At 47.6% G+C, this 23,454-nt stretch overlaps 9 protein-coding genes across 9 annotated transcripts; 5 read left to right on the forward strand and 4 right to left on the reverse strand.

Moving 5' to 3' along the window:
- Window positions 1–85: 85 nt before the first annotated feature.
- F5147DRAFT_723655 (NO signaling/Golgi transport ligand-binding domain-containing protein) lies at window positions 86–1,773 on the reverse strand. Its single transcript, XM_041438986.1, has 5 exons — window positions 972–1,773; window positions 810–927; window positions 666–758; window positions 517–610; window positions 86–458 (listed from the first exon to the last, which is right to left on the reverse strand). Exons 1-5 carry the CDS (start codon window positions 1,301–1,303, stop codon window positions 424–426), a joined length of 672 nt encoding a protein of 223 aa, XP_041286569.1. The 5' UTR covers window positions 1,304–1,773; the 3' UTR covers window positions 86–423.
- F5147DRAFT_440139 (thiolase-like protein) lies at window positions 1,480–3,677 on the reverse strand. Its single transcript, XM_041429880.1, has 12 exons — window positions 3,469–3,677; window positions 3,390–3,416; window positions 3,297–3,336; window positions 3,175–3,242; window positions 2,786–3,131; window positions 2,606–2,736; window positions 2,295–2,558; window positions 2,173–2,247; window positions 2,030–2,126; window positions 1,968–1,982; window positions 1,751–1,907; window positions 1,480–1,700 (listed from the first exon to the last, which is right to left on the reverse strand). Exons 1-12 carry the CDS (start codon window positions 3,529–3,531, stop codon window positions 1,592–1,594), a joined length of 1,392 nt encoding a protein of 463 aa, XP_041286570.1. The 5' UTR covers window positions 3,532–3,677; the 3' UTR covers window positions 1,480–1,591.
- Window positions 3,678–3,909: 232 nt separating this feature from the next.
- On the reverse strand, window positions 3,910–5,664 carry F5147DRAFT_723672 (S-adenosyl-L-methionine-dependent methyltransferase). The gene is made up of 7 exons (XM_041438987.1): window positions 5,577–5,664; window positions 5,404–5,525; window positions 5,106–5,333; window positions 4,685–5,048; window positions 4,578–4,636; window positions 4,306–4,524; window positions 3,910–4,255 (listed from the first exon to the last, which is right to left on the reverse strand). Exons 1-7 carry the CDS (start codon window positions 5,611–5,613, stop codon window positions 4,205–4,207), a joined length of 1,080 nt encoding a protein of 359 aa, XP_041286571.1. The 5' UTR covers window positions 5,614–5,664; the 3' UTR covers window positions 3,910–4,204.
- A 67-nt stretch (window positions 5,665–5,731) lies between these two features.
- On the forward strand, window positions 5,732–9,211 carry F5147DRAFT_723679 (uncharacterized protein). The gene is made up of 9 exons (XM_041438988.1): window positions 5,732–6,117; window positions 6,169–6,240; window positions 6,384–6,437; window positions 6,496–6,537; window positions 6,589–6,648; window positions 6,698–6,754; window positions 6,806–6,847; window positions 6,900–7,401; window positions 7,465–9,211. Exons 1-9 carry the CDS (start codon window positions 5,918–5,920, stop codon window positions 9,004–9,006), a joined length of 2,571 nt encoding a protein of 856 aa, XP_041286572.1. The 5' UTR covers window positions 5,732–5,917; the 3' UTR covers window positions 9,007–9,211.
- Window positions 9,212–9,459: 248 nt separating this feature from the next.
- F5147DRAFT_723686 (FYVE zinc finger-domain-containing protein) lies at window positions 9,460–11,188 on the forward strand. The gene is made up of 5 exons (XM_041438989.1): window positions 9,460–9,839; window positions 9,894–9,988; window positions 10,046–10,117; window positions 10,175–10,799; window positions 10,850–11,188. Exons 1-5 carry the CDS (start codon window positions 9,710–9,712, stop codon window positions 10,924–10,926), a joined length of 999 nt encoding a protein of 332 aa, XP_041286573.1. The 5' UTR covers window positions 9,460–9,709; the 3' UTR covers window positions 10,927–11,188.
- A 13-nt stretch (window positions 11,189–11,201) lies between these two features.
- Window positions 11,202–12,955, forward strand: F5147DRAFT_440273 (phosphatidylethanolamine-binding protein). The gene is made up of 7 exons (XM_041429882.1): window positions 11,202–11,768; window positions 11,816–11,889; window positions 11,942–12,115; window positions 12,166–12,244; window positions 12,292–12,343; window positions 12,391–12,686; window positions 12,736–12,955. Exons 1-7 carry the CDS (start codon window positions 11,324–11,326, stop codon window positions 12,813–12,815), a joined length of 1,200 nt encoding a protein of 399 aa, XP_041286574.1. The 5' UTR covers window positions 11,202–11,323; the 3' UTR covers window positions 12,816–12,955.
- Window positions 12,956–13,207: 252 nt separating this feature from the next.
- F5147DRAFT_586329 (glycoside hydrolase family 16 protein) lies at window positions 13,208–14,799 on the reverse strand (the record flags this gene model as incomplete). Its single annotated transcript, XM_041431919.1, has 13 exons — window positions 13,208–13,269; window positions 13,324–13,415; window positions 13,445–13,536; window positions 13,590–13,704; window positions 13,760–13,844; window positions 13,891–13,922; window positions 13,979–14,012; window positions 14,068–14,137; window positions 14,196–14,234; window positions 14,282–14,291; window positions 14,346–14,378; window positions 14,429–14,593; window positions 14,642–14,799. The coding sequence occupies 13 exons, from the start codon at window positions 14,797–14,799 to the stop codon at window positions 13,208–13,210; spliced, it is 987 nt and encodes a 328-aa protein (XP_041286575.1).
- A 1,112-nt stretch (window positions 14,800–15,911) lies between these two features.
- On the forward strand, window positions 15,912–20,941 carry F5147DRAFT_723693 (pre-mRNA splicing factor). The gene is made up of 20 exons (XM_041438990.1): window positions 15,912–16,171; window positions 16,224–16,408; window positions 16,458–16,617; window positions 16,665–16,799; window positions 16,859–17,361; window positions 17,413–17,442; window positions 17,496–17,853; window positions 17,931–18,122; window positions 18,177–18,334; window positions 18,384–18,456; window positions 18,506–18,637; window positions 18,691–18,752; window positions 18,802–19,012; window positions 19,064–19,367; window positions 19,418–19,894; window positions 19,946–20,089; window positions 20,138–20,262; window positions 20,311–20,400; window positions 20,453–20,582; window positions 20,635–20,941. The coding sequence occupies exons 1-20, from the start codon at window positions 16,027–16,029 to the stop codon at window positions 20,780–20,782; spliced, it is 3,762 nt and encodes a 1,253-aa protein (XP_041286576.1). The 5' UTR covers window positions 15,912–16,026; the 3' UTR covers window positions 20,783–20,941.
- Window positions 20,941–22,612, forward strand: F5147DRAFT_723697 (uncharacterized protein). Its single transcript, XM_041438991.1, has 5 exons — window positions 20,941–21,133; window positions 21,188–21,427; window positions 21,485–21,920; window positions 21,974–22,094; window positions 22,141–22,612. The coding sequence occupies exons 1-5, from the start codon at window positions 20,972–20,974 to the stop codon at window positions 22,409–22,411; spliced, it is 1,230 nt and encodes a 409-aa protein (XP_041286577.1). The 5' UTR covers window positions 20,941–20,971; the 3' UTR covers window positions 22,412–22,612.
- The last annotated feature ends 842 nt before the right edge of the window (window positions 22,613–23,454 follow it).

Genomic DNA, 23,454 nt, shown 5'->3' on the forward strand with positions numbered 1-23,454 from the left:
AGGAAGTTATGTTTGAGGTCACAAGCACTTGAAAGATGGCCATGCCATTACTTTGCGCACCGTTCCGATAAACCTGCAATCGCAATGAGGATCCTACTGATTCTGATACATTTGTAATTGCAAGGAGAAACTTGGCTGAGGATCACCAACTTCAGATGTTCTCGTTCGTGAAACAAATTCATGTGGTAGAAAGAGAGTAGTGTGTAGTGAAGTTTGTAGCCGGAAACTCGAGAACTGACTCAAGACCCGATCCTTCCTTCGAGTCACATTGCCTACTTGTTGTCCATCTTACCACTTGGTGGCCCCAACACCTTCAACCGTTTAACTGAGCTTTCAGCAACGGGATTCGAATTCAGCAGCAACTTCACAACTCGGGCTACTATGGATTGACGTGTTACTTGAAGCCAATATAGTGTTACGGGTTTATATGTTTTTTGGTAGTTTGATCTGGAAGGTGCCTAATTAATGATCGTCAGTACAGTATGATACACCATGATATTCGAAAGTTTTGCGTACACTGAGGTAAAGTGGTGATTTCAGGAACTACCGTCCCTTGAAAACCGATTCGAGACAATGCACCTCGAATAATCCCAGCAGGAAGTGCAACATACTTTGAGATACGTCAAAGCATATAAAAGCGTGATCAATTCAAACTATTGACATACCAGCTTGGCTCGCTTAAGAGCTTCTTGTCGACCCTCCCATGAAGAAATTCGAGTAATCGGCTTGAAAGCGTTATCTTGAAGAACATAGACCCCCTACGAATATCTCAAATGCCACATGTCCAAAGTCGTGAATCAATTGCTTACCCTGTGATTCGTACGCAAGTTGTCGACTTGTTTGTCCCAGCAAGAAACCCAAAGATCCTTGCAAACAAACTTGATAACGTCCAGAGAGTCACTGAATAATGGGCGATCACGGCAAAGCCTTGAAGGCAATTAGGATGAGAAATTGCCTTTGAGACACCGTACCTCTCCACAAAGTTACCCCCAATGTGCATACCGATAGCTTCCAGCCTAGATCTCACCCCCTCGTCTTCGTCCGCAGGCCCTGATATCTTACCCGACGTGCTACTAGTACTGTCTCTCGGATTCTGTTGTTTGGCGGTTGGCGGTGGTGGTGGAACCAAACCAGCTTCGACCATGTCGCGCTCTATTTTTTTTGCTCGAGCAGAAGCGACTGCTGATGAGACACGAAGGGCATTCACAGCTTCGATCAATAAGTAATCCATGGCTGCACCATCGACCATTCGAGCAGGAGGGTCAGCAAGGGTGCCGAGGGCGCTGACCGGTGCTGCCTGCATCTGAGGAGAATATGCCGTGTAATAGGAACTTCGGACAGAAAGAAGGCAGGTCTACAAATGCTCACTGGCAGCACTCAGCGCTGAGTGAGGTTTAACTGTTTAACAAGTACGTTCAAGGTACGTCTTATGTAAGTACAGATCCCTAGTAAGGAGTAGCCCAATAAAGTGTTTTCTTTTGGTTTTCTTTATGATCCAGACATCCACCAAAATATCTTCCGCTTCATTGGCATACTAGATTACGGATCGACAACACACGAAGATACAAGTAGAAAATATTTCATAGGCTTTTCAAAGTTTTGCATGCTGAAGAACAAACTTCGATGATTTCTTCGACTTAACTTTGTCGATATCTGCGAGCGTAACAGGCCGGCATTCATAAGCGTGATTGTATCCCAGTCTGGTATATCGCAGGTTAGTGAACTACATTAAAAATAAGGGTATGCTTACCTAGCCTGGCCGTCAATACCCCCTGCTTTGTAAAACTCAGGCCTGCGGAGTAGACTAACGACCACTGCACCCCCAATACCAATATTGTGAACAAGACCGAATTTTCCCCGTTTGTCCGGAATGTCGAATAAGCCAGGTGCTTGCATAGGTCCTGCCACTACACATCAATTGCATTAGGAATACGACGAAAAGCAAACAGATTGATTGCCACACTAACAATTACGCAATTGCACTGCCAAAGTGATGAGAACAATATCGCCAACTTAATAGAATGCTCACTTGTTATATAAAAATGCATACCCAGACCAGTAGCCCCGAGTGGATGTCCTTTGGCTTCAAGACCGCCGCTCGGGTTTACAACATACTTGCCGCCATACTACAGAATGTTCAGTTACTTCCCAACTGAAAGAGAAAACTCTGACCGTATTGTCACCTCTTTCGACCATCTTATGGGCCTCATCAGGGGCACAAAGTCCAAGGGCAGGATATGTAATGAGCTAAGGGAGGGTCATGCGCCAGACTATGTGAGGAAAGGCGTACTTACTTCGTTTGCGGAAAAACAGTCATGCAGCTCAACCACGCCAACCAAGTCGCGCCCTTCACCATCAGCAAAGCCAGCGTCTTTAAATACATTGTCAGCACATCGCTTCGACATCCCGTAGCCGGCAACCTCCATAGCGCTCTCAGTATCATACGCAGCAGGGTCGTCCGTCTCAAGGCCTTGCGCAACTATTTCAATGGCTTGATTCTCCAATCCATGGGCATGTACAAAGTCTTCTGATGCAATGATACAGCAGGCTGCACCATCCTGATGCATGGTGAGTATCGAGTACTTGAGAACGGGAGGACCGTTACCGATGTAGGACTGCACATGAACTTCGTGAGTTGAGCAGTAATCTTAGGTGCTTGTAGGACTTGTTCAACCGTCCATCCGTTACGGAACTGTGAATATGGGTTCTTGACGGAGTGTGCGTGATTCTTTGCGGCTAGAATACGTTTTGAACACACATTTTTAATACGAGCGCTGGATAATACCTATCATGGCCAAGTGTTTGACTTCGGCACCGAATTTATCCATATATTCTTGCCCTGCGTTGCCAAACATTCGCGGAGCACCTGGACCAAAGTTTGTTCCGGAAGTTAAGGTCTTTTCGAGGTCTACGGTCCGCTTATGGAACAAGAAAGTCGGTGGTGGCCTGTCGGGAAAGTTGGTCCCAAGACTACCCGCCGCCATACGCTCAAAGCCCAATGCGAGGGCACAGTCGACCAGGCCTGACTTTACAGCGTTGTTCGCATGGAACAGTGCAGTACTTCCGGTCGAACAATTATTATTCACGTTGGTGATGGGAATCCCAGTCATTCCAAGGCCATAAAGAGCTCGCTACACCAATTAGCATCGTAAAACTGAGAAAAGAGTGTCATACTTGACCGCTCGTAGAATCACCATAGCAGTAACCCACAAATGCAGTTTGCACTGCATCGTATGTGATACCTAGGAAGTTCGAATTGTGGTTTTGAACAAATTGTCTCTTCATGCATAACTCACCAGCATCGAGCAGCGCCTTCGTCCCTGCTTCAAGTCCCATCTATACATGAATGGAATCAAAGATCATTCGTTTCTTGTACTCATTCTGCTTACATCCTCCGTTGTCCTCTGCCCTCTAGGCTGCGTATGGAATGAATTGAATGCTAGAGACTGGCAAGATTGAATTATTGACCTTTATGAATGCCGTGCATCCACAGCCGACGATAAAAGTCCTCTGGAATTTGTTCTGAGGCATGTTAAAACGTTGCGTCACGATACGTCAGGTGCAAACAAAGGATGCGAGTCGTGTCAAGTGCACTAGTAACTACTAGTACTCACTCAATCACGGAACCAAATATATATAGGACTGTCCGGTAACTTAAAAGCCGTAACCGGTCCTCGGCACTCAGTTCGACAAAGCACTTGAAACTGGTACATACTTATTGCATTTGATTTCTGTAGCGGTATCAGTCTGTATTATGTAACTGTAGCAGCTGGGTGATCGAGCACATCTGATATCCACCATCTGACCGCATCCGCAGCATATGTCGGAAATTCCCACCTTGAGTCATTTGCAATGACTGGTGATTGAGATAAGGGTTACGTTAAAATTACAATGATTTCTTAGATTTGATACACTTTCATAATAGTTTCAAAGTGTACCTTTGAATACCATTATTAAATAATTAAATAATTAAATGTGGGCAACAGATGAAGTAAAACTAGACACCTCAATATAGTGCACTAGGCCGGTGAATTAGATTTTGAAGCTGAACCATGGACTAGCCTGATTGTAGGTACAGAACCTGAACACATTTTTGCGGCTCTGGGCTCTGGCCGATAGAAGTAAAGGGTAGGGTTACATGGTTTCACGAAACCAATGCTGCTATCAAGGAAGTGGAACAAAAGAGGAAGAGATAAGAATCACGTTAACCAAATTCATCACCATCAAAAAGATAATCGATCAGGCACCGCACGACCTATATAGGGAATCGCCAAAATTTTCTGGTATCAAAGAACATTCACTCACTTCCACATTAACGCTATTGCCAATGAGCCGGTACTGTGATTTTAGAGATATGGTGGGCGGCCACAAAAATTCTTGGTTGGACTCTTGCTCCTCGAATCGAAAGATCTTCAGGAGTTCGCTGGGAGTAAAATAGCGAAGGTGTAGCTGATCTAGGATACGGACGGCGTCTTCAGCTCCCCGTGATTGAGCTTCAAGAAACCTGTCAAAGATCTCGGTGGTCTGCCTTACTTCAGTTCAAAATTCAAGTTTCAACATTACGGCTGTAAACTCACATCAAGATCCTCATTCATCTGAAGTATGGAACCTGCACGCTCAACAAGTTGTGTATAACCTAGGGTAAAATTGGTAAACGAAATAGTCAGCGCTAGAGTAAACAAACCCCTCGTGAAACAACAGGTCCGCCGATCAGATGGCAGTACGATGTCGAACAAACGACCCCACTTTGAAAGTACTCGATCGTGGATGCTGTGACGTAGAGGAATTCCATCCTCGTTGGTAGGGTTTAAATATTCCTTTAGGGAGTGTATAGGAACGTCTAATGCAGTTCCTGGTATCTTCTCGTGAACTCGGTCGAATTGAGATTCATGAAGGCTAGAGAACCGGAGGGGGGATAATTTCGCAAGAAGGTAGTATCTTAGTCGCGAATTTGGGATACCAAACTGTACAGGAGTGAGAAGAAATTCAGCGACAACGTAGCCGAACCGTTGAAGGGTATCGACTAAATGTCTCCTTGTTATCGAGTCCTTGTCGATGTTACATCAAGATTGGACAATGTACGCCGTGGGATGATGTAGACTGACCTTGAAGCTTGCTACATTCTCGATGAGTATGTAGCGAGGTTGATAGTCCTGGGCAATGAGGTCCGGCAAAACATGATCGATCAAATGAAGAAATGACTTTGCTCTAGGGTCGGCCTCTCCTCTAGCATCAGGGTTCAAAATGGTATAAGGTTGGCATGGTGGGGATAGGAGCCAAACGTCAGCATCCAGGTGTAAAAGATCTGCCGCAGAAAGTGTTGATATGTCTATCTACGAAAAGGACACACGACCTCGCACAATTGGTCAATGCCAGAGAATCATGTATCAAAGGTCGACCTACCCTGGTAATTATTTCGGCGCCATAGTTAGCTGCATATACCTGACATGCAGTTTGATCCCAGTCGAACGCTTTCACAGGGGAACATGCCACACAACTTTGGCGAAGTGCGAGATGCAGGCCACCTACGAAGTGATTTTAAGAAAAGCTCGGTCACATCGATATCCATGAAGCACCTATGCCACTATAGAATTCAATGGCGCGCACGGGCATGTTGAAGTTTAGAGCTGATTACAGTAAAATTGAAGGTTCAGAAGGTTCAGTACTTGCTAGTTCAGTGTATAGCATCATTTTCGGATCAAACTGTGGTTATGTAATCTTCGAGGTTGTAAGCTAATTAGAAGATAGACTCATTTGTCTGCAAGTTCACCTTTAATCCCTCTTCAATCCAGCTGTGAAGGGCTGGTCAAGACAAAAAGGAAAAGCCTATCGAATCTTCATAGTCTGATCGATCTTTCGCAGCTCTTGGACCTGTTTCCGATCCTTGGCGTATCCCTGAGGCGGCAGCCAGAGTCCCATGGCCGTGTCTGACAAATCCACAAAAACGAGCAACGAGGTCGCACCTACTGTGACAGGAAACAGTATACCGCAGCTTAGCGTACTGAGGACACCAGATATGTCAGAGACAATGTGGCTCTCGCACCTCACATACCACCAAACCCCTGGTTCAACGAATGAGTACACCGAGAGGGGGCGTGCATCATCAGATGATGCTAGGTGAGTAAATGGTACATACAGTACGGATACGTAATCTGACACACCTGATAGTCCAACAAGGCCTGTAAATGGCTTGCTACCTCCCTTTTCAACTCAACATGTACATCTTCCTACGCCGCTGAGGTGAGCATGTCCGCTTTGATATTTACCCTATCTGTTCACTGTCGCAAGTGGCATTTGCGAATCTGCAAATCTTTAACTTTCACTCACTCAAGGAAATTCAATACGCGTGTCCACGCAAGACGCTAACTGTACTCTTCTTACAGCCCTAGTAATCTTGGTGCATATGGGCAATCGAACATTACTCCCAGAGGTCAAATGTAAGTATGTCATTTAACTTTCTAAAGGAAACAAAGCAGGAGTAATTATGTCGTACAGCTTGCTGGAGGACGTCGTGCCAACAGACTTTAGATCCATCTCGTGAGTGTGACTGACTGGTTTGAATCGATGTGAACTAGATATCCGATGTAGATATCCTGCTGCTTTATCTCCAACATTTAGGCCCCATAAAATGATCACACCAGATTCCAGGTATGGCTTGATTTGGTCTTATGTGTAGAGTCATTATGTTTAGTTTCAGCCCACTCGTGGTTCGTTCTCGTGCAAACGGACCTCACGGAAAGAACGACGAGAGAAGGTATGTATACCTTATAGGTCCATTTTCATGAATGTTGCTGAATCCCATTAGTCATTCGCCCCCTCGGATTATCAGAAGAACGCCGCCCACAAAGTTGGTTCATTCACAAACGCCGACTATGTTGTAATACTCAACACTTTCATAGTTCCCCAAATGGATCCGTCGGAGGCACAGCAGAACATTCTCCCCGCCCTCACATCTATGTCGCGCAAGATAATACATACAGCGCGACCACGCAACAATCAATGGAGGTCAAGAATGCCACTCCGAATAGAAAGCGTCCGGCATCTCAAGCTTCATCAACCGACTTCCTACTTCCGTCTAACAGCATTTCTTTACCACCTTCTGCATCACAGGAACTTAGCGAAGAGGTCGGAGGGGAGATGGCTCGGATCCGTGCACAGTTGTTAGAGAATCAGATCAGCCTCACACGAGAAGCGGAGGCACGGAGGCCTGATTACCTCAAGCGTGCAAAGCGTATAGAGTCACCACCCCCTCTTGATGTAGACGGCATAGAAGGACAGCGGGCAGCCGCAACGATCGGAGTAACGGAGAGTCCTATCAAAGGGCGGCGGTTGATGTTATTTCAGCAAACTTCTGACGAAAGCTTTGAAGAAAGTTTGATGGCAGGAGGGTATGATCGCTATGTATGTACCGATCCCAGTTGGCCTCGGCGGGCGTGCTGACCCTCTCACTACTTCACTGTTCAGCGCACGGACCTACAGCGACCTGCGGATCCTGGGGATCTGGATCCTTCTGGAGAACCTGAAGCATTTCCTTTGGTCAGCGAGCAGGAGCTCCGCCAACAGAACAGATTGTCCGCATTCCGGAGTTCTTCCCATGTTTCCTCCTCACGGTCAAAACTAGCTCCAGTTGAGGTAGAAGGATATGGCAGAGTCTTGATGGATATTGGACCCTCCGATCCACCCAGTCCAAATAAACTTAGTCCATCGAAGAAGAAGCGTTACCGGAAAAAGAAGAAGACACCTTCCATGGATGAATCAAGAGACCAAAAGACCTTCCATTTGCAATTAGAAGCAAATGCTGATGTTCCAAACTGGCCAGACGCCCAATTTCCGTGGCGCTTGCGTTCGGAGCAGTGCGATGATTTTTCCAAAATGGAGGAGGAACAACGCTTGCGGTACATTGAAAATTTCCTCAGCCGGGATTCGGATGATGAAGACGACGAAGAGAGTTTGTTTGAGAATCAAACAGTGCGTCCCGGGTTCGGTAGCGGTAGAGGCAAAACGTACCCTCTTCTCGCTCGTTCACAGAATCGAGATCGTGGTCCAACAACGGTATCCGTTGTTCCGAGCGATCCAGCTGATGCCAGAACTGCATTGCTATCGAAGCGATCAATCAGACAGTTCTCGTTTCGACGAGCGCAGCGTAAACCCACCGACGATGACATTGATGATGAAATTGTTTGTATTTGTCGAGGCAGCGATGATGGCCGAGAGTTGGTTCAATGTGACGAATGTCATACTTGGTACCATCTACAATGCATTGGCATTCGAAGTGTCGCAGACTTGGGCAGGGAGGAAGATCCCTGGTTTTGTGGTAGCTGTGCCAAAACACCCCCTCCAGATATCTTGCCGTCATTCGAGCCGACGTTCGTGCCAACTGAAGAGAAGCTAAGGCATGACAAAAGCTACGACCCACCCTTCTTTCATGTGGGCCTTAACCCCTCGCCAGCAGTCCCATGGAACAGCTCTCCACGCCCACCCATGACCCCACCTGGCCGAAGGGCGGGCCCTTATTTTTCCTCTGGTTCTTCGTGGGATGAAGCATCTTCCCAGCCTGGTCCACGGACACCACAACTCTCCTCTCAAAGTGTTCGTGTATACACAATGACACCTGGTTGTGCTGAGCCATTCGTGGCTGACGAATCTCCATTTGATCCAACATCGACACCTTCACGCGGTATCAGGTTTGGCGCTCCATTTGCAACACCAAAGAATAATTTTTGGCAGGGACGCGGTCCTGAGTTGTTCCACACGCCCACTAGACCTAGCGAGGGCATGTCAAACCGTCGGTTTGGACACCATTTGTTGGGAGGTGCGGATGATTCGCAACTTCCAATTACCCATCTCTCCTCTGGCCCTGACATCACACCAATTGGTCGTAATTTCGCCCCTGTCGGGCGTCTCGCAGAATCTCCACTGGCTGCGAAGAATTCACGACGCGGGCCAGGCGGCGGACGGTTTCTGGACGAGCATTTTGACAGCGCGAGAGGAGGACGCCATGGTTAACCATTCGCTTGTGTTTTCGTGAGATTGTATGTACTGCTTTTAACTCTGGTTGCTTTTGAGTTTTATCCTATTTGCCACACCCACTGTGATTATTGGAAACATACATTCCTTTATGTTACTGTATGAACGATTGTCTTTGCTTACATGAGGCTTTTGCGCATCCCTCAAGGTGCAGTGACTAAGACAATAAATCGCATATAAACAACGTTGAAATTCGACAATGCAATATTCGGCCCCTGGAGTAGCCAAGCTTCGGTGGCATGTGTATTGACCTTGTCACACATGACTGTGCTGGGAAGAGCGGCTGGAACATGTCGAAACAAAACTTAACCGACCGCACAATCCGGCACAGTTTGGTTCCCAGGGATTTTCCCGACACTCCGTGAAACTCCGCGGCATTGATATACGTTATAAAATCGATTTGGCTTTTGTTCGTTTCCACTGAATCCTCCAATGACAAGAAGCCCGTTGAGCGGCTTCGGGCGGCTCCAGCCAAGGTTGTTGCAAGGGTCGGCCTGGCTCGGCTAATTACAATATACTAGAAAAGTCCAATTTTTCAAGGTTCGAAATAGCGCCGTTGTAGTGACGGTCTCCCAGAGATTCCCACGACAATGATGGAATTCGATATAACTTGTAGCAACGGAAGAGATGAACTCGGTATTGCGGCCTGCACATTTAATTCTTCACCACACTTTCTTCCGCCATGTCTGTTCTTCAAGTTGCTACTGTACTGGCCAACCTTGCTGCCAAGGCACATTCTACGATGGCCCACGCTGGCTCATTAACTTCTAATGACTCAGAATGCTCCTCTGACGCTTCCTCTCTGGCAGAAGGTATTACTGTTGAGAGACATATGCTGGATCTTTTTTCTGACAAATTTTGTAAAGGCTCTTCCCCAACATCTGACTCTCGCCTCTATCTTGCCTTACCCCCACGTACCAACGAACATCTGGCAGTTCTATTGCCAAGGAGCCTCTGGAAGGTGCAGTCCAATGCTGACACACTTCGTTGTTCACTATACTCACCTCACCGCACTTAGCCCGATTCTCTCGCTGCTACATGTGATAATTTTTATTGCCACATCAAGTTCTCGGTTCTTGAGCGGCGTCATGTGAGCTCGAATTTTACATCTTATGAGTTAGTCTAGAACGTTAATTGTACATAACAGCATTGCAGAAAGTGCGGTGGCGTTTTTTGCCACCAGTGCACCACCCGTTCAACCCATTTACTTGACGTTTCTAATCTCGATTTCCTTCATCCTCCGCGGAATGTGCCTATCTCAAATTACGACAGTCCAACGTCACCAGTTCTCGTGAAGAAGGTCTGCGATGACTGTTGGGACCAGATCTATGGTTGTAATTCGCCTCGCACTCCAGACGGTAGACCATCCACTCCTATGCTTGTCAAGTCTCCGGTAGATTCTAGAGCTCCTTCTCCCAATTCGTCTGTTTGTGCATCTCCTGTGGACAGCCCAGTACCCCCCTCTCGACCCGTTCGCGTTGCCCGGAGCTCATCTCATTTCAGCACCGGACATATTCCATTACCCACTTCTGTCTTATCTCCTACTGAATTCGAGGTCCCTCAACCATCGTACGGCGAACTGGACGCATATCCACTACGGAGGTCCAGTATCATTTGTAAAGCAACAGGCGGTGGTCGCTGGGAACCCAAACATTCACCTCCCAAGATCGGGATCCGGATACCTGGTTACAAAGCACCATACGAAATCGAAATGGAACGAGAAGAACAAGAAGAACGCCGTCGCTGTCAAAATCCTGTTGTGCGCGATGGAGGTATGTGTCAGTCTGTTATCTGTGCCACTCCATCCTGAGTCAAATTGCAGAGTTTCAATATCGATTCCGGCAGGACCGGGTCGTGGCTAGTCTTCCCCGCACTGCTCTGTGTTTCTCCACTTTCTAGGTCGTCTGTTTTGTTGTTATCGGTGTATATATTGTGCGAGCTGTTGTATCCCTTCGTCGTGCATAATTTGCTCTTGACTTCTGTTTATAAGTAATTTTATGTTCCATTTTTCCATACTAATCTACTTGTTGTCCTTACAATTATTTATCATATCGCGCTTCTATATCTGACTGCATCTACGATACCATTGCTTGATTGATACACTATAGATATATACAATTTGTATACGCTCTTGCTATTCATACCAAGTATGTCCTGATCATCGAGTCCGTGCAGTGCTTCCCAGAAATTTCCTTTTCCGGAGTCAAGAGAAATTTCACTCACTAGTTTTAAATTAAAATTGAGCCTTTATTACCTTCTCTTCGAAGGAGTAGGCCGGCTGACTATTCCCGTCGTAATGCTAGCCCTACGCCGCGTCCAACCCTGGGCTGTTGGTTTTGCGCAGCGAAGTGCGACAAAACAAGTAGCCCTCGCATCGACAGCTGTAGACACTGACGGCTCGCATTCTCAGTCATCCGGCGAACCCGTGGCACCACAAAAGCATCCTCGGGCAATTAGAACACGTCGGCCTAGAATTTCGCTGCAACATCCGCGTGAATGGAATAGGCCTCTCGCATTCGGTGTTCTTCCTGCGTTCGATGAAGCACTGAAGGTCATCAAAGAAGATTCAATGGCGCTCAAGGATGAAGTAACGGCTTTGGAGGGAGCCATTGCGCGTGAAAAGGAGACACCTCAGCCTGACCAGCACGCGCTGCGGATGATGGAGGACAAGCTCAGAATTCTAGAAGTGCAGAGCGAGATAAATTTTCCTCAAGTGAGGTGGAAATGTGCTAATGGAATGGGTAAGCAAGTCCTTGACTGGACGTTGCGTATGTTCACAGTCCTTCAGCGGACATGTCTAAAGCCGTGGACAGGCACCTTTTGGAGCAGCGGTGGAGGAAAGAAGGTGCATTAGATTTGTTGGTAAGTGTGCATCAAGCAGTTCGGCAATGTTTCTCAATATCACATTTTGTAGATGGAACGTATCCACCAGATGAAGGTCGTGCCGGACGTTCTGCCTGATATCCATCCCTCGCTGGACCTCAGGGTCAACTTCCCAAAAGTCAAGTCGAATGCAGGGCTTCAGGCTACGGTTTCAAAGGCCGTGTACGAGCACGTTGAACCAGGAGTATTTCTTCTTCCAGAACAGGTATGTAGAGCAGGTCATTCGCGCATTCATTCCGCTGACAGTGCCTCAAGACTGTGGAGCCTCCTAAGATATATACAACTGTTTTTCATCCAGAGGAGCGACTATATACTCTTTTAATGATCGATCCGGGTCAGTCGGTGTTGAACTACAAGTGACCAGCACTGAACCAGTGACAGATTTTCCTGATGAGACCAATAAAACATTCCAGACGTATCTACATTGGCTTCAGTGAGCAATAGGCTTTTCCTTCAATTTGCCGCCTGACCTCTATTCAGACCGAATATCCCTCTTTCGAGCGTTTCTCCCTCCCCAGTGCCAAACCTGAACACCCACACTGCCTATATACCTCCTCACCCGCAACGTGGAACTAACTACCACCGCTATACCGTTCTACTCCTACCCCAACACTCCCGTCTATCTATTCATATGGTTGCGAAGGACAAGCGTACAGGTTTTGACGTAAGAGCATTTATGGAGAAACATGGCCTAGATAAGAATGTAGGCGGAGGTGTCCATATGTGGCGAGAGGTTTGGAGTGAAGGAGTTCCCGCGGTTTACAAGGAGATACTCAGTGAGTTTCGCAAAGTCTCCTTCACGAATTGAGCTCACGCTTGTTCCAGAAACTGCGGAGCCGAAGTTCGGGAGGATGCCCAAAGCAGACCGATATGGGGATTTTAGAGGGAAGAAGCGGTATGTGTAACCACTCGACAGCGTGTCCTTCGGTGATTGCCAGGGAAGCAATACCTCATAACTCTGAAACTCATTGATCCAAGTGATCCCCGTTGATTCCTCCTCCCACGCGATGAATTCATATATGTTTTATACAAAGACCGATTCTTCAGCATCATGTGTTCAGGCATTACTTACACATGACAAGCCATGTTGACAATTACATAAGATGGGCGCTGGTTCAGCTAACGACATGCCTTGTGTCTGGGTATCTGAGCGCTATGAACGATTGCCTAATAAGACGTGATTACTTACACGAGGTACATCGAGTTCGATGGCATCTGGTTTATGTACCACATTTCGTTACACATGTACAACAAGTGGATTCTTGAAAAAACTATTTTACAGCATTCCTGCGATAATCTACGTGTAGACGTTAATGGACGAGAATTGGAAATAGGCGTTTGTGAACGCGGTAGGGTTATCTGCGGATTGTCTGAGGGGTTTGCAATCGCACTAGACGTTGGGTGAGCACTTACTGTCGACGTAGGTCACGCAGTCTGACGGGCATCCAGAAGCAGCATAGACGGCTGAGTTGCCTGCCCAGTCGCCACCTGTACGTTGTATTAGCCTGGCATAACACGACAAGCAAGGCAAGACTCGCAGAACGTCAAGTTAATGATAATGTTATTGGCATCAAAGTGAGACGCAAGGTCACAGTCGGTGTTTGGGAAGTAAGCGGCAGGAGTTCCCTAGCAGTCGGATCGTACGTGAGCATTAATCCAACAGATGTAAGGACTATTACCCAGAGGTTGGTGTCGATGCTCGATGCACCGGTGGTAGCATCAAAGGGAGCAGATTCATCGTCTCTCTCCCAGAACCAAACTTTGATGTAGCTATTTGTGCGCTCCATAGCATACCTACAGAAGATTCTGTAAGGAGCAAGAGTATTAATCATGATTTACAGTAACGCACCATCCTCCATTGATACTGTTGAATCCTGGACCAAAACTATTGTAGTCTTCTGTTAATTGTACACCACAACCTGCATTTCCATCGACTGTGGCCTTTTAGTTAGAGATTGAAGCGAGCAATGATGGCCTTACCCGCAGTGTCACAGTTGGTTGAAACCGTAGTGCTAAACAATTAGAACCTTAGTCGGACGGTTTTGTGCGATGCCGATTTGGAACATACCCTAACTGGGTAGTGGAGTTTGGCATGGTGCAATCTGCGCGATAATAGGAGTTGAAAATAGCACATCTATAAAATGATGCTGAACCAACTAGGGCTAGTATGGAGTGTAGACTGGTTAGGCTCCACATTGTTCACGCCTTCGACGATATCGACTTCGCCCTAGTAAAAAGTAACTACGTCAGGATTAGAGCTATCGCACGCAAGGAAAAAAACAAACACCAGCAGGCCAATTGGATTCGTTGGTTTCCCAGACAGCCTATGATCCGTTACTATAAGCCTATTTCGTCGGTGCCAACTACTTACAGGCCATGTTCTGTGTTAAGATAAATGCGCAACATAACTCCTCGGATGAACAAAAGAGGCTCACCCGCATCCTTCAGGCATATGCTGCATATCAAAGCTGCCATCGAAATTCGTCAGTCGGTGAGATATTCATGAGGGATCACCTACACAACAACGTGCTGCGTGTACTGGCTGTTAGACCGAATCCTGACGGAATTCCGACCTGGCCCGCTGGGGGTCAAGACTGTAGTGTCATCCGCGCGCATGATGAAGGTGTTGCTCGTGGCATAAGTCAAGTTAAGCATCTGTGCCGTTGACTGGTTCACATATGTCCTGTCATCAACTAAGAAACGGAACAAATTGCGTGCGGGGTAGACATACACACGCCCATCAGTTGGGTCGGGGATGGCCTCGAAATTGAAAGAGTTATAAAAGCCTTCGCCAACGATTTTGTCGTTGAGAGTGTAGACTGCACCTGCCAAGGCCGATCCGGCAAGCGAAGCAAGAGCGAAACTGACATTAACAACGTTGAACTTCATGGTGAACGATAGCCTGTAGGACGAGAGTATAATCTCCTGCCCGGTCTCTGTATTTAAGCCTATCTGTGAGTCCTGATGGATGGGGAGTTCTGAGCTCGTGATAAGTCCATGTGAAGCATACCATGCGGCAGAGCGGGAGTCATGGCGGCCCCAGGTTAGGAGACAACCCTTTGGAAAGAACGAAAAATATTCCAACCTATTGGATTGGCACAAGTGCCAACATGATAGCGAAGGAGCTCCCTTGACCCATGAGAAGGAAGCATGTGGTAGAGGCGGAGAAACATCCAGACACAAAGTTGCGCAAAAGAGACCGTCGATCACGAGAAAGCTTTGAATAAAAAAAGTGCAGCGTCCGACTGCCGACCAGTTAGTGTCTTGAAAGACAGTACCTATTGTGAGCACCATATCGATCACCTGCATAACTTGTCATATGGACCCGCTTTTTGTGAAATAGGAAATTTGACTGCTTCAGTCGCGAGTGCCGTGGAGAACTAGGTTAAAATTGTACAATGAACTCGTGACACCATTTACATCCTAGAGTAGCAGAGGGCTCAAAATAAAACGCACCACAGAGATAATCTATTGGCGGGGCCCTCACTGAGAACTCTTGCCAATGTGTGTGCTATTCCGACAACATTCCGGTGCACCTCTCATCTTGGCCCAACTGGGCTCGGACAGAAGAATTGTTGAATCGCGTGACTCGGATCTATCACAAGCTTCATTAATGGTGCGGGGAAAAGACCACTGTTGCATGCGTATAGAGACGTATAGATAGCATGGAAGGTTTATTACTGTAAAAAGCAGGGGCAGTTGCTGAGTGCCATGATGCATTCAGACCGAAGTCTCCTCGGAAGAGTCATAATCAGAGACATCAAGAGAGCATACCCTTTCATACTTAATTATGCCCGAACGATCGTAGCGGTCTGTCGTTCGCGGTAAAATCACGAGTACTTGTCTTGATTGGAAGGAACGACTGTCCTTCCCTAGCTAGGACTTACTACTTAGTACCCAGTAGCCTCTAGTACTAGTAGTAGTAGTCTGTGGTCCAGCAGCATGTGACTAGCTGTGTCGAATTATGCAAGAGCCGCTGACGTAAGACTATATCTCCAACACCAGTGCGCAAGGCCTTAGTTAGGCTTGAGTGTTTCATGTGCTAAAGCCTACGTGCATCGGCGACCTCTTTAACCAATTCAACGACTAGACAACTTGGACTGAATTAGGCGGTTCATGTCTTCGAATACAGACGATGGGTTCAAGCACCAGGTTGCCATCCAACTTTCACGAGCATTGAACCTAGTAAACCCAAACGACTTGCTCGCAGAGCGTGTTATTGACATAGCTAAAACCAATTCCGCTGAAGGCTTTGCCAAAGGTGAGTTTCTCTGCACTGGAGTCCAGGCGCGCTCGCTAACACTTTGTTGCAGCGGCTCGGGCGTTTGGCAAGTTTCAAGATTCCTTTTTGACCGAACTGCATGACGAAATCTTGTCACATGTCAAGCAGGAGGCTTCTGGGATTGCTCCTCGTCCTGTCGAAGGTATAACTGTCCATGACAGCGAGGTGCTCGAGCCTGATCCAATCCGGCAAGGCGGCCTCGTGAGGGACGATACCGTACGTTTATCACCGCTCATTGTTCCGTATAATTGCTCATAATCTACAGAGACACACTTTCCGTCAGCCTGCAAAGCCAATTGAACCACCAACTCCTCGCGGCTCTCTGCTCGGCCTTGATCGACTAGCGAAAGAAAAGAGAGAACAGGCCCTATCCGAGAACGGCCCTCGAAAAAAGCCGAAGCTGAGTGATGACACTTTTTTCAAAGGTACGACAAGGTTGCAGTTTCGTAATATTATCTTACCTTGCATCTAGTCCCCAGTTTGCCAACCGGACGAGGCAATAGTTTGAGGCAGCGAGGAGAAGAGACACCGTCTCATCCAGGCGGTCTGTCGGATCCCGCACGGGCCCGCTTGGAGGAGTACCGACGAAACCGCGAAAAGCAGAAAGGTACGACTAATATATCCCGATGTGGCGTGTCGTTTCTGACTACAAAGTAACCACTTTAGAAGGAATCACTGCCGTGCAGGAGCAACGGTCTCACACTTCTCAAGGACTCGGAGATTTCCAACGACGATCAAATCGGGATAATGATAGGGGATGGGTTCGACGAGGCCACGACAGGGATCGGCAAAACGGACGCGGCTGGGATTCTACACCCCACTCAGAGCGTGGTAGTAGTAACCGCGATGCGCCTAGTGTCCGTGTGCCTAATGTTGGGTGGGATTCAACGCCAAGACGACAAGAGGGCGAAGGATCTGGCTGGGGAGGGGCAAGGAATCGTGCTTGGGATGCGCCAACACCGCGCATTCCGAGAGGCGGAAGCCCGGAGGATGATGGACTCCTTGGTGTCGATGTAAGGGAATGGGAGGAGGAGCAGCTGCGGCTGGACCGTGATTGGTATACTGGAGCAGAAGAAGGTGGTGTTGCTGGAGACGAAGAACACAACCCTTTGGCACAATACGAGGATCTCGCCGCATTGAAGGACGCAGAGATTTCGAAAAAACAAGTGGTATTTGGTTCGCATCTGCAAGTTGCTTAATGTCACTGAAGTTTTTTGTAGAGGAGAATATCGGCCAGGCAAGCGCAATATGTGGGACTTGATATACATTCTATCTCTTCTTTTCGTTTTGACTTTCTCTGTAGAATGCAGACAATGACCTCTGGGAAGCTAATCGGATGCTGACTTCCGGTGTTGCGACCCGTAAGGAAGTTGATCTTGACTTCGAAGACGAATCTGAGTCGACGGTGCATGTCATGGTGCATGATATCAAGCCACCTTTCTTGGATGGCAAGACGATCTTCACGAAGCAGCTCGAGCCCATCAATCCAATCCGCGACCCTACGAGTGACATGGCGATCTTTTCAAAGAAGGGGAGTGCTCTGGTGAAAGAGAAGCGAGAACAGGCGGAGCGGGCAAAGGCAGCCGCCAAACTTGCATCTCTTGGTGGCACACAACTCGGTAACATCATGGGCGTGAAGGACGAGGAAGCCGAAGCTGAAGGTGCGTGGTCATTCTCTGCCCTTGTGGCGCAGCTCGAGTTGGACATTCACGTAGTCCATTTGGAATGTTTCCTACAGCTCTGGCAGAAGCAAAGGCGAAATCTGGTGAGAAAGAGGATTATAAGGGGGATTCTAAGTTCGCTAGCCACTTGAAGGCTTCCACTGGGGTCAGTTCCTTTGCAAAGAATAGGACACTGAAGGAGCAGAGAGAGTATTTGCCTGCATTTGCATGTCGAGATGAGCTTCTCAAGGTGATCCGAGAAAATCAGGGTTAGATTTATGCTATGCAGCTGTGTCTACACTGCTAACATTTATGTTCTACAGTTGTCATCGTCGTGGGAGAGACTGGTTCTGGGAAAACTACTCAGCTGGCGCAGTTTCTTTATGAGGATGGATACTGCGCATACGGTCTCATTGGTTGTACTCAGCCGCGTCGTGTGGCCGCTATGTCTGTAGCAAAGCGTGTTGCTGAGGAGATGGAGGCAAGTGTCAAAATAATCTTCTTGATTTTTGTGCTAACCCTTTGTTCAGTGCAAGCTTGGTTCTACCGTTGGTTATGCGATTCGTTTTGAGGACTGTACATCAGCAGAAACCAAGATCAAATGTACAGTATCATTTCCCTCATCTTTAGCTTAACTTATCTTGTTTTCTAGACATGACAGATGGTGTTCTCCAGCGAGAATCTTTGAATGAAGGTGATTTGGACCGTTACAGTGTGATCATCCTGGATGAGGCACATGAACGTTCACTAAGCACTGATGTTCTTATGGGTTTGCTTCGTAAGAGTACGCCTTATTATTACCCGGCTAAACAACCTTGGGCTCATCATTTGTTCCAGTTCTGTCTCGGAGAAGAGATCTAAGACTCATCGTCACATCGGCAACCATGAATGCTGACAAGGCAAATATTCTCTACAACTGTTCTGGCAATGAGACTGACGTGATCCCAGTTTTCTGCGTTCTATGGAAATGCCCCTTGTTATACCATTCCTGGGCGTACATTTCCGGTGGAGATGTTTCATTCAAAATCACCTTGCGAGGACTACGTAGACAGTGCTGTAAAACAGGTTCTCCAAATCCATCTTTCGCTCCCCCCTGGTGATATCCTCGTATTTATGACTGGACAAGAAGACATCGAAATCACATGTCAGGTTATTAACGGTATGCAAGTCTCAATTGTTAACGACGCTATGTTCTAAATCTTTTGTTTAGAGCGACTGGCACAGCTTGATCAGCCCGCTCCTCTGGCAGTGCTCCCAATCTATTCACAGATGCCTGCCGACCTGCAGGCTAAGATTTTCGAAGCCACTCCTGATGGACGAAGGAAGGTCATCGTAGCTACTAACATTGCCGAGACTTCCTTGACAGTCGATGGAATTATTTATGTGGTCGACGCGGGCTACTCCAAGCTTAAGGTGTATAATCCAAAGGTCGGAATGGATGCCCTGCAAATCACACCGGTCAGCCAAGCCAACGCCAACCAGCGGACTGGGCGTGCCGGCCGTACAGGCAGCGGGTATGTGTTCATTTTAGCTGTATCACATTAATTCCCTCAAATTTCTGCAGGTTCTGTTACCGCCTGTATACAGAAATGGCGTTTCGCAATGAGATGTTCCCGAATACCATCCCAGAAATTCAGCGCACTAATCTCGCCAATACTGTTCTGCTCCTCAAGTCTCTTGGCGTCAAGAACCTGCTTGAATTCGACTTTATGGACCCTCCTCCCCAAGCCAACATCATAAATTCAATGTACCAACTTTGGGTTTTAGGTGCGCTGGATAATCTTGGCGATTTGACGCCTGTGGGTAGGAAAATGTCCGAGTTTCCCATGGAACCCTCTATGGCCAAGATGCTTATTGCGTCCGTGGATATGAGATGTTCAGCAGAGATGTTGACTATAGTGTCCATGCTTTCAGTACCAAGCATCTTCTACAGACCAAAAGAGAGGATGGAAGAGGCCGATGCCGCACGTGAAAAGTTCAACGTACCAGAAAGTGACCATCTGACTCTGTTGAATGTTTTCAACCAGTGGAAGAGTCATGGGTCAGTTCGTTCATCTTATTAATGCCGCGGGGTGCTCATTCTAACTCGCAGATTCCGTGATGAATGGGCTACGCGTCATTTTCTGCATCCAAAACTGCTCCGCAAAGCTCGTGAGGTTAGGGCTCAGTTAGAGGACATAATGAAGTTCCAGAAGATGGAGATTATTTCTGCTGGCACAGACTTTGATGTCGTCAGGTACTGTACAATAACTGCATCAATTATGTCTCATTGACCTTTTCGTAGGAAAGCTATCACTGCTGGCTATTTCCACCAATGTGCACGTGTGAAGGGTATCGGCGAGTATGTAAATATTCGCACTGGTCTCCCGACGCATCTGCATCCTACAAGTGCGCTTTATGGCCTTGGATGTATGTGATTGATTATTCTGTTTCTGGGTCTCGCTGACGACGATGAAGATACCCCCACATACGTTGTTTACCACGAGTTGATCTTGACTTCGAAGGAGTACATGACCCAGGTCACTGCGATTGATGCCATGTGGCTAGGTATGACACTGTCTTACACGTTCATCTCGGGAAATATTAATGATGATCGTAGCTGAATTCGGTGCGGTGTTCTACTCGGTCAAATTCAAGGACTTCGACGATCGTGGAATGCGGCGACAAGCCGATCGAGAATTCTCCAGAAAAGCTGAATTGGAATCGCAAATTGCGAAGCAAAGGGAAGAGTACGTGACCGACGATCTGACGAAATGGTTTTTTTATTCACGATTGTTGCAGTCATGCACGGCAAGAGGCAGAGAAAGCTCTCGCAGTCAAGGTTTCGAGTGGAAGCAGCTCAAAGATTATTGTGCCTGGAACGCCGAGACATCCTGGCCTTGCAGGCAATCGGGTTGGTCAGACACCTAGAAGACGAGTCGGGATATGATGGATGTATTCATTCATGGGTTGCTTGTGTTTCATTTTATCAATAGTGTTACTTCTTCCTATGCATATAGTTTTGCGCACGTGACCCTCGCTGGCATATCGGACAAGGCCGGCCGAGTGACTCGGTATTAAGCAATAAAATTTATGCAGTGCTTCTTAAGCTCCCTTCCCGACTTTTTTTCCACTCAACATGGCATCCTTCGCGTCCCGTTCAGCTTCAGCCCTACGTGCTGCTTCTCGCCGTGCACCTCGTGCCGGTGCAAAAATCGCAGCCAAGCCTGCACAGAGCGCGTCCTACTCTTTGCTTGCTCGTCAGGCTTTGGCAGGCACCTCGTGCAAAGTTGCCCTCCAGGTGAAAAAAAAGCATTGGCGTGACTGATAAGCGCTGACGGTTACATGCATATAGTCCGCTACTCGGGGCGTAAAGACACTTAACTTTGCTGGCACCGAGGAGGTTGTTTACGAGCGAAGTGACTGGCCGCTCGCGAAGCTCCAGGATTACTTCAAGAACGATACCCTTGCTCTCATTGGCTATGGTTCTCAGGGCCACGGTCAAGGTTTGAATGCTCGTGACAATGGTCTCAATGTCATCGTTGGTGTCCGTAAAGATGGCGAGAGCTGGCGGCAAGCCATGGAGGACGGTTGGGTATGTCCACCTCTGCTTTGGCTTTTAGGCATCTAATGTAAACTGGTATGTGATTAGGTTCCTGGAGAGACTCTCTTCCCCATCGAAGAAGCCATCAACCAGGGCACGATTATCATGAACCTTCTCTCTGATGCAGCACAATCACAAACGTGGTCCACCATTGCACCTCTAATCACCAAGGGCAAGACCCTCTACTTCTCGCATGGCTTCTCTGTTGTATACAAGGAAGACACCAAGGTTATACCTCCCAAGGACGTCGATGTCATCTTAGTTGCGCCCAAAGGTTCTGGTCGTACTGTCCGTACTCTATTCAAAGAGGGTCGTGGCATCAACTCTAGTGTAGCCGTCTTCCAGGACGTCACTGGCAAGGCCATGGAAAAGGCAGTTGCTCTCGGTGTCGCCGTCGGCTCAGGGTACATGTACGAGACCACCTTTGAGAAGGAGGTTTACTCCGATCTCTATGGTGAACGTGGTGTGCTCATGGGCGCCATCCGTAAGTCTATTCTCAACACAAGATGCATACGTTCTCAGCTGACGGTGCATCAGAGGGTCTGTTCTGCGCACAATACAAGGTGCTCCGTGCCAACGGCCACTCTCCTTCGGAAGCCTTCAACGAAACCGTCGAGGAGGCCACTCAATCTCTATACCCCTTGATTGGACAAAAAGGGTACGTGTATATTTCCTTTTGTGCACCTTTCTCTCATCGTTTGTAGCATGGACTACATGTACAACGCCTGCTCCACGACTGCTCGCCGCGGTGCGCTTGACTGGGCACCCATCTTCGAGAAGACCAACACGCCTATCTTTGAGCAGTTGTACGAGAGCGTGCGAAACGGGACGGAGACTCGCAAGTCTCTGGAGTTCAACGGCCGCTCGACGTACCGCCAAGATCTGGCAAAAGAGCTGAAGGAGATCGACGACCAGGAGATCTGGCGTGCAGGCAGAACTGTGCGATCGCTGCGTCCCGACTACAAGGCTGAGTAGATGGGGTCACGGTTGGATCAGAGCAGCTCTTACTTACATTTACTTCTGTCACGAAAAGCGCCAAGGTGGTGCACGCTATGTCGGAGAGCATACTGTATAAAATCGATTTTTGATTACACGTTATGACTGATTGATGATCCTCCAGCCTGCGACCCCGTATACAGGTTGTTCATGCCCCCACTCTGCTCAAGTTTTGAAAGAACAACATCTGTACTCAGGTGAAGCTCGGAGCTTGAGTGTTGATGCAAATTACTAGCAGTGGCTAGCGGGCTTTGATGGTAACGCGTGTTTACTCCACGTCATGTTGTATGTTGGCAGCTTGATGCTTGGCATGGCGGCGGTCGCTTCAAGTCGCGAATCAGACATGTGTCACAGTAGGTCCAAGGGCAAAGGAGATGAATTCACATCTGCGAAGCTCTCGAACCTGCCCTTACTTTTCGCTAACAATATCCTTCTGCACTTCTTTCAAAGTTTTCGAGACCAAGTAAGTATATGTAGGTACGCCCTTCGTTACCGTTCTTTCAACCGAGCTCAGAAGTAGACCGAATGACCAACATTGCCTTGATACCGAGGGTCTGTGTCACAAACCATGACTCCCAATGAACTTGACAGGAGGAATGAAACGTGTTGTTTAGAAAAGGTATGTAATGCATTGCTATGGCTGTACGTTCACTCGTTGGTGAGCTCGTGAAGAAATATGAACATGGCGACTGACCAGGTATTTCAGGAATATGGAGGTTGTGTATATGTGGGTCTTCGAATGTATAATGTGGATACTCAAACAGGACTTTGAGGCCTTGAGCTCCACCATGCGCGATTCAGAAACTTCTGCTTCCGACAAGCCAAAAGTGGAGATGGCAATATGTGAGACCGGATGATTAATGTGATTGTCTGATTTCCGGTTACACAGACCTCTGTTTTATATGAACTTGACGTCGAGGGACAACATTACCAGGTCTGTCGGTTTAGTTTACATAATACAATTGGTGTTTTGACAGTTTGTTTCACTTTTTCTGAAGGGGCTTTGATGGACCAACTGAAAT

The sequence above is a fragment of the Suillus discolor genome, assembly GCF_016758755.1.
Source record: "Suillus discolor strain FC423 chromosome Unknown F5147scaffold_96, whole genome shotgun sequence".
NCBI classification, from domain to species: Eukaryota; Fungi; Basidiomycota; class Agaricomycetes; order Boletales; family Suillaceae; genus Suillus; species Suillus discolor.